This window comes from Cannabis sativa, chromosome X, assembly GCF_029168945.1.
Source record: "Cannabis sativa cultivar Pink pepper isolate KNU-18-1 chromosome X, ASM2916894v1, whole genome shotgun sequence".
NCBI classification, from domain to species: domain Eukaryota; kingdom Viridiplantae; phylum Streptophyta; class Magnoliopsida; order Rosales; family Cannabaceae; genus Cannabis; species Cannabis sativa.
Window position 1 is genome coordinate 83,098,011 of NC_083610.1, and position 8,998 is coordinate 83,107,008.

Genomic DNA, 8,998 nt, shown 5'->3' on the forward strand with positions numbered 1-8,998 from the left:
CCTTGATTTCCCTCACGGCTCCGACTCCGCTTCTTGAGTAGGGAATTTTAGGCACAAGTGTCGGATTGAAGTAATTGCACCAAAGTCCACTAGGGCCGGCCGGCCAAGGATCGCGTTGTAGGCCGTCGGGCCTACCACCACGAAGGTGCAATACTTAAATGTGCTCGGGGGGGTATCCGGGCATAGGGTAACCGGGAGCCTTACTTTTCCCATCGGGATTAGCGTCGTCCCGTTAAACCCCGTGAGCTGTGACCCACTAGGCGAGAGGTCCCGGTCGGTCAACCCTATCGCAGTGAAGGCTTCTTTGAAAAGTAGGTTCACGGAACTCCCATTGTCAATCAAGACCCTAGCCACCACTTTATTTGCGATGGGGGTCTCTATGACCAGCGGGTCGTGGTGAGGAAAACGCACTGTCTTGGCGTCCTCTTCCGTGAACGTTATGGGTTGGTCCATTAGCCGAGGCCTTTGAGCTGGGAGTTGAGTAACTTCCCACACCTCATTGTGCTTCGCGGCCTCGGCGTATCGTTTTCGCTCCTTGCGAGTGTTTCCTCCGATATGGGGGCCTCCGGAGATCATGGCTACCCGCCCATTAGGCCGGGGCGGTAGCCCGGGAATATGCTGGGCGTCACCTGCGGGAGCACGAGCCAATACTCCTGCTGTACCCCCTGGTGTTCCCGGAGGCATACTCCCGGCCACCTGCCCTGGATTAAGGTGGGGCAACCTATTTTTTATCCACTCATAGAGGTGGCCCAAGCGGATTAGATTTTCAATCTCGTCCTTGAGATTCTTACACTCATTGGTGCTATGTCCAATGTCGTTGTGGTACTCGCATCTTTTACTCGGATCTCTCCGGGAGCTGTCTTTGTACAATGGCTGTGGTCTCCGGTAGTGCGTATTTTGCCTAGTGGCAAAGTACACACGTTCCTGGGAGTCCGTGAGCTCCGTGTACTGAGTATATTGGGGTGTGTACCCCTTCTTCTGGCGCTTTTCTCCCGTTCGGGTGCTGCCCTTGGAGGACCTTTTGCTCTTCGACCCCTGGGTAGGGCCCGTTAAGCTAGCAATCGGGGCCGCTCGTGAAGGAGCTTGTCCATTCACTCCCGACGAGTTGCCGTAATGGGAAGATGCCGGGCCAAAGCTTGGCCCCGTCGTACCCGGGTAGCAGAGAATCGTATGCCACTCACTTGTGGAGTCGCGGTCGGGGGCGTACCCGAGGGCGACACTCCCGGCATGTATCCCGCTATCCGGGTGGGATAATAGCCTCCGTAAGCCACGATCTGGGCTTCTTCGAGGTTAATATATTTTTGGACCCTCTTCTGGAAGTCCTGGAGGCTAGCAGCACCTTCTTGCTGCAATTCATTCCAGAAGGGAGTCCCAGTGCGGATTCCTGCTTGGAGAAGTGCAAGCTGTTTTCCGTCATCAACCTTCTTGGTCTTCGAGGCTTCCTCTTGGAACCTCTTGATGTAATTCTTCAAGGTCTCGGTAGGCAGTTGCTTGATGTTGGTCAAGGCACTAACCTCCAAGTTGACCTTTCTGGCGGCGACAAATTGTCTCCGGAAGTTGGTTTGGAGTTTGTTCCAACAACCCACGGATCCCGGTTCCGCCTTTTGAACCATTCCTCCGCCGATCCGCTCGCAGTGAGGGGGAAGCACAGCATTTGGCGTCATTGCCGACCCGCATGATCGTCATGACACGGTTGAACCGTGACAGGTGATCACTGGGATCGGAGTTCCCGTATATGCCGCCATTTCGGGCATCTTGAAATTTTTAGGGAGCTCCGCCTCCAGATATGCTTGGCACATGGCTCCCGATCCTCGCCGTCCGAGTCGCGAGTCGTCTCCCTTCCGCCTCCGGAGACTCGAGCAATGTCTTTCCGAAGTATGGCGAGTTCCGCCATGATCCCTTCGTTTAACGTACCCGAGGAAACCACGGGCCTGTATCTTTTTTGGTCAAGGTGATCCCGGAGGTCACCTTGATTCCCATTGATTTGATTTCTCGTATCAATGGGAGGACATCTCTCGTCCTCTTCTTCCTCTACCCCTCGGTTCCCGGTGCACGAAACGCTTTTACGGTCCCTCGATCCCCGAGGGCCAAGACTCCCTCTTTGGGGCTTGCCCCTCTCGCGACCTTTCCCTTTAGGGAAATCTGAGCGGACCCTTCGCGGATCCTGCACCTTTTTCTTTCGCCCAGGGGTAGAAGTAGGGTTTTTTGTTTGATTTTCCTCAGCAGGGTGCCTTATAGGGCTAGGTTCCCTAGGTTTTTGCTGCTGGGAACTAGGCGTAGACGTCGCTGGCTCTCCGTCGAGCCCAGCGGCCATTGCCTTGGGATGCACGTGAATACCAGCTGCCTCCATGGCTTTCTGCATGGCTAGCATCACTTCCTGCATTTTTTGATTTTGCACTTTCTGAGCTTCGATCTCAGCTTCATGATCGATAGCTTTTTGTTTGAGGAGCACCAGCTCCGAGTAACTTCCTCCATCGTAGGCATACTCGTCGAGGTTTTCCTCGTAGTTCTCGTCGGGGACTATTTCTTCTTCTTCTTCCTCGGACTCCTCTGCCGCTCTTGAGGCCACATCTTCCTCATTTGGATCTTGAGCGTCTTCCAGAGGACGAGGATGACGTGTACTTCTTGTCTCCACCATTCTTGTGAAGTCAAATGCTTGTTAGGCAAAGCAGCTTTCCTCGGCTCTCCTCAATGAAAGCACCAAAATGTTGACCGAGATTTTCGGCAACTATTAAAATATGATTATAGTAAAGAGCTGTAAGAAAGTGAGATGAAGATTTTTTACGTGGTTGGGGCGTTAATGAGCCTTAGTCCACGAGTCTTTGTTATTAATGGATGTATTTAATACAGATTCCACACTTGAGAGAATGTTTTTCTCATAAATACAGAGAATGTTCTTGGTGAGTATTTACTCTTCTTGCTGTTATGCAAACCAAGATTCTCGACCCCATTAAATGAGCTTTGAGGGGGTATTTATAGTGTTTTGGTGGGGTGATCCCTAGGATTGTTCTTACACACGTATCTGTAAGTATCCATAAAGTTTGGTATTTCCAATGAATATACCATGGGTGATGCATGGTCAAATCCCTAGGTGCTGTAGGGTTTTTATGAGGAATGTCCTTTTTGCCTTGTGATTGACGTGACTCTTCGCAGAGTAGCCGTCGCTAGACTTATGTAATATCCAGTTTATATACATATATTGGTATTTGGTATATTAAGTGTGATACAATTAAATTATTATTATTATTATTATTATTATTATTATTATTATTATTATTATTATTGTTGTTGTTGTTGTTGTTGTTGTGCGTGTGTGATTAGAAAAAAAATGATATATATATTAAATAGTAAGATAAATAAATAGTGAAGCATTAGATTAGTTAGTTAGTTTAAAATTTAAAATTTAAATTTAAATCAGCATAATTTTATCTGATTAGTTAGATATTTATTTTTAAATTTAAACCTATTATACGATATGTTATATACGTATATACTCTATAACCCTAGCAGCCAGATAGTATCGTATTCTCTTATTCTCACCATCTCTCAATTTCTTTTTTTTTTATTCTCTCTATTGAACCAAATCAATTGTTTTAATCTTAAGAGCTTCGGGTTAGCAATCAACCGATCATCGTTCCGTGTCTTCGAAATCTTCAGGTAAAATTCGTACTTGTTTTTATTTTCGTTTTCAGAGAAATAGGCTTTCATAAAACTATCATATCTCTCTCCCCATAGGTCCGTTTTCAGTGATCTAGGTACCGTTTTAAAGATAATTTAATGATCTATATTTTTTATGAAGAAACTCTTTCCTAATTCTGAGTATTTCGATGTCAAAAATTCATGTTTTACACTGACTTTCGAATTACAGTTTTTTTTTAAATTTCTTTTCGATATTACCTTAGTAAAAGTGTCATATCTCTCTCGATATCTATTATTTTCAAGCGATTCTTGTACTGTTAGAAAGATAATTCAATAATCCATATTTTCTTTGAAGAAACCTTTCCCTAGTTCGGAGTTCTTACCAGTCAAAAGTTAGGATCTTTACTCGGTTATGGTATTTCGTTTTAAGTTTCGTTTCAGAAAAAGTGTCTTCAGTAAAAATTCAATATCTCTCTCAATTTTGATCCATTTTAAAAGATCTTTATCTCTTTTTAAAGCTTAGAAAAATAGCTACATTTTTTATGAAGAAAGTATTGTCTAGATCGGGGTGTAACTATTTTTAAAACTTTTATTTTTGGGCTGTATTCAGAAATCGGCATGATCCAGGATTTTGAAGAAACTGTTTTGAGAAAACATGCATAACTCCTAGGTTATAGCTCCGATTTTGATGATCTTTATACCGTTAGAAAGGTCTTTCAATTAACTAAAAACTTTGTGAACAGTAGGACTTCTAATTCAAACGTTTTATATGTCAAATTCTAGGTTAAACTTGCTGTACAGTAAGAGTAATAAATATATTGAGTTTATCGGTGGACTAAGGGTTTCACTAATTGTTATAGGGCCTAGAAGGTATCGTAGGAGTTAATTACAGCGGAGTTGAGGTAAGGAAAAATAATTATACTTTATACTTGCTTTTTATATGGTTTGAGTACCTAGTATGACTGCTTGAATAAATTGTATTGAAACTGTGGAATGTGATAGTTTCGGTGAAATATTAGTGTTTTGTCGATGGATTGTATATGGCTGTTTAATCATGTTCCAGGTACTTGGAAGTGGTTGGAAACCACACATGTATGGTGATGTGGTAAGTGAGGCAGTGTACGTAAGGGTGCACTGGTTATTGGTACTGCGTTCTGGTTAAGAACGTAAGACACTCCAGATTTGTATGGAAGCTGGTGTGTGATTGTGAGTGTGAGTATGTGGTATTTCAGTATTTGTGTGGCTGCCTCTATTTATACTTATGATTAGGTTGTTGTATGTTTGATGTATATGTTTGTGCTATGATGTGTGAATGCTGGTACATAGTATTTTGTTTTCCTTACTGGGCTTTGCAGCTCACCCCTTATTTACCCCCTATGTGCAGATAAGTAAGCTTGTAAGCTTTCGGTGACAAGTTGAGTCTGGGCAGCATGGGGTGTATCTCGTGTGATCATGTAACTGCGTGTGGTCTTGGCCATCTTCCGCTGAAAGTTTTTTTTTTAAATTTATTAAACTTATCGAGGATGTTGTCGTTTAAATTTTCTATTACTTTTCCCTAAGTGGTAATACTTTATTTTCAACTGGGTACCCATGTTTTGAAAAGTGTTTTTTTTTTAAAAAAAAATAAAGGCAACATTAGTATCTTAACGCCAGTTTATTTATGGCATCTTATTTTACGTAAGTAAGGGCGTTACAAATGGTATCAGAGCCACAGTTACATTGATCTTGAATTCACGCGACATACACACCATCGCTGCAAAGGATCAACTTGTCATCAAGTATGTATGCCTTATATATGTTATGTCTTATATGTTAAATTTGGTTTAGTCTTTATCTTTTGATTTTCCTTTACTTAGCTAGAAGTTTAGGGTATGGTTAATCGAAACAATTAACTGATTCTTCGGAGTTAGAATTTTAGTATAACTCAAACAATTTTTCTTATTAGTGTATTTTTTTTTTATGAGTGAAGATTATTTATTTATTTATTTATTTTACATGGTGAATTGTTGCTTGATGATTTACGCTTTTTTTAAGTTTATATAATTTAGTGTATAGATATTTCCTTTTTGAGCGAGATACATCTTTCGTTATTATTCTTACCGCTACCATCTCCTTTCTTTTGAAGAATAAGTTAAGGGATTTGATGGAAAACGGTGAACCCAGAAGATCAACCCGGTTGAATGAAAGAGCGGCTGTAAGAGACCGAGCTAGGGGTCGGGGGCGAGGAGGTGCTCACGGTCGAGGTCGCGGTCGAGGCAGGGGAAACCAAAGATGTCCCCGCCGAGGCGGTGATCCGGGAGAATCAAAATGCCCCCGTAAATGGACAACAACCAGGTCAAGGTGGGGGCAACCACGAAGTCCCCGCCGGGGTAGTTGGTCAAGAACACCAAAACGCCCCGTAAAGTGGTGCCACCACAACAAGAAGATCTGGCGCAAGAAGTTGCTCGTCTCAGGGAAGAAATTAGGAAGCGAGATGAAGAGGCTCACAACCGTCAGGAACAACCCAATCAAGGACAACATCAATTTTTGCCGGTGCAATACACGCCTGTGTCTGGAAAGGGTCGATGGGAACCAATATATGAAAGGTTCCGCAAGCAACACCCACCAAATTTTGAAGGGGCTCAGATCCAATGGAAGCTGAGGAATGGTTAAGAACAGTGGAAGGTATTGTTGAGTACATGCGGCTCGGTAACGGAGATAGTGTAGCTTGTGCTGCTAGTTTATTGAAAAAGGATGCCCGCATCTGGTGGGATGTTATTAAACAAACACGGGATGTGGCCGCAATGACCTGGCCGACTTTGTACAAGTTTTTAACAAAAAATACTACAGTGAAGCAATACGCTCAGCTAGAGTTAATGAGTTCACGAACCTGAGGCAGGGTAAGTCTACAGTTACAGAGTATGCTCGCCAATTTGACAGATTAGCAAAGTTTGCCACAGATCTGGTTCCTACTGAGTTTTTGAGGATTCATCGTTTTACTGAAGGGCTCGACTCCCGAATAAGTCGGGACATAGCGATGTCAGGAGTAAGGGCAACCACGTATGCTGAGGTACCGGAAAAAGCCCTAGAAGCCGAGTTGTGTGAAAGTCGTATACGTAAAGACAATACAAGAAGGTGGGAGGCCGTAAAGGCGTAATGGAGGTGGTGATAACAAAAGAAAACTGCCAAGTAACCAACACAACGAAGCCGACAAGAGAAACAAGATAGGGTCCAATAACTACAAAGGGAAGAAGCCATATGTGGAGTACCCGCTATGCCCAACATGTGGTCGTAAGCATCCGGGAGAATGTCGACTGAAAGGCAAGACTTGTTACAAGTGTGGGCAACCAAAGCCACTATAAGAAGGACTCGTCCACAAAAAGGTGATCAACTCAAGGATGACAAACTTGTCCCAGCTCGAGTATTTGCACTAACCAGAGGGGAGGCTGAGACTAGTAACACTGTGGTTGCAGGTCAGATTTCTATCTCTGGAAAACTATGTACTGTTTTATTTGATTCTGGAGCTACGCACTCATTTATTGCTTTAAAAATGATAGATAAGTTAGAACTACCGTATGTAAACTTTAGTTATAAGTTCATGACGGAGTTGCCCTCGGGCGAGGTTATGATATCATCTAGAGGAGTGCGGGATGCGCCAATAAGGATTGCGGTACAAGGAACTTAGTGGAGATCTGATAGAGCTGGAGATGAGGGATTACGATCTTATCTTGGGTATGGATTGGCTATCACGACATGGAGCAACAATAGACTGCCGAAAGAGGACAGTGACTTTCACCCCTGAATCTGGAGAGGCATTCATATTTGAAGGAATCAAAGTCAAGTCAAGCTTACCGCTAGTTACAGCCCTGAAGGCACAAAAGATGATACGTGCGGGATGTCAAGCATACTTGGCCAGCATAGTAGACAAGTCAAGAGAAACCACCCTCAAGCCAGAGAATGTCCACATAGTATGTGAATTCCAAGAAATTTTTCCGGAAGACCTACCAGGGCTACCCCCAGATAGAGAGATAGAATTTGTGATTGAGTTAGCGCCAGTACACAACACCAATCTCGAGGGCTCCATACCGCATGGCTCCCAATGAATTGAAGGAATTGAAGGCTCAACTACAAGATCTTTTAGACAAGGGGTTCATTAGACCAAGTTACTCACCTTGGGGTGCGCCAGTGTTATTCGTCAAGAAGAAGGACGGTAGTATGCGGATGTGTATAGACTATCGAGAGCTGAACAAAGTGACTATAAAGAACAAGTATCCCTTGCCTCGCATCGATGATTTGTTTGATCACATAAGGGGCGATCGTCTTCTCAAAGATCGACTTGAGATCTGGGTACCACCAATTGAAAGTCCTAGAGGAAGATATAGCAAAGACGGCATTTCGAACACGGTATGGGCATTATGAATTTCTAGTGATGTCATTTGGGTTAACCAATGCCCCAGCAGCCTTCATGGATTTAATGAATAGAGTATTCAAGGAATATCTTGACAAGTTTGTGGTGGTATTCATTGATGACATACTCATTTATTCAAGGACAATGGAAGAGCACGAGGAGCACTTAAGGCTAACTCTAAGCAGACTCAAAGAGCACCAATTGTACGCCAAATTCAAAAAGTGTGAGTTCTGGTTGGAGAAAGTGGCGTTTCTAGGCCATATAGTGTCCAAAGATGGGGTAGAGGTGGACCCTGCGAAAATTGAAGCAGTGAAGAGCTGGCCAAAACCAAAAACCGCAAGTGAGGTTCGGAGTTTCCTCGGACTAGCTGGATATTATAGGAGATTCGTTGAAGGGTTCTCAAAAATAGCCACACCATTGACGAATCTGACTCGAAAGCAACAAAAATTTGCATGGACAGATAAATGTGAGGAAAGCTTTCAGACATTGAAAGATAAACTCATAACAGCACCCGTCCTGTGTGTTCCAACTAACAAAGACAAATTTGTAGTATATTGCGACGCATCAAAGCAAGGGCTCGGTTGTGTGTTGATGCAGAATGAGAAGGTGGTAGCCTATGCCTCAGTGCCTAAAGGAGTATGAGACAAGGTACCCAACTCATGACTTAGAGTTGGCAGCAGTGGTCTTTGCATTGAAAATCTGGAGGCACTACCTCTATGGAGAGAAGTGTGAAATATACACAGATCACAAAAGCCTAAAATACTTCTTTACGCAGAAAGAGCTCAACATGAGACAGAGGCGGTGGTTGGAACTGGTAAAAGATTACGATTGTGAGATACTATACCATCCTGGAAAGGCTAATGTAGTGGCGGATGCACTTAGCAGACGCCACTATGCAAGCTTATCAATGTTAAGGGCATTAAAAGTGCCGTTGCAACAGGAAATCGAGAGATCTGGAATAGAGTTAGTAAC

The 8,998-nt window shown here is 43.5% G+C and overlaps 1 protein-coding gene across 1 annotated transcript; it reads left to right on the forward strand.

The window, feature by feature from the left end:
• The first annotated feature begins 8,170 nt into the window (after nucleotides 1-8,170).
• LOC133032408 (uncharacterized mitochondrial protein AtMg00860-like) lies at nucleotides 8,171-8,668 on the forward strand. The gene has a single exon (XM_061106341.1). The coding sequence runs from the start codon at nucleotides 8,171-8,173 to the stop codon at nucleotides 8,666-8,668; it is 498 nt and encodes a 165-aa protein (XP_060962324.1).
• Nucleotides 8,669-8,998: the final 330 nt, after the last annotated feature.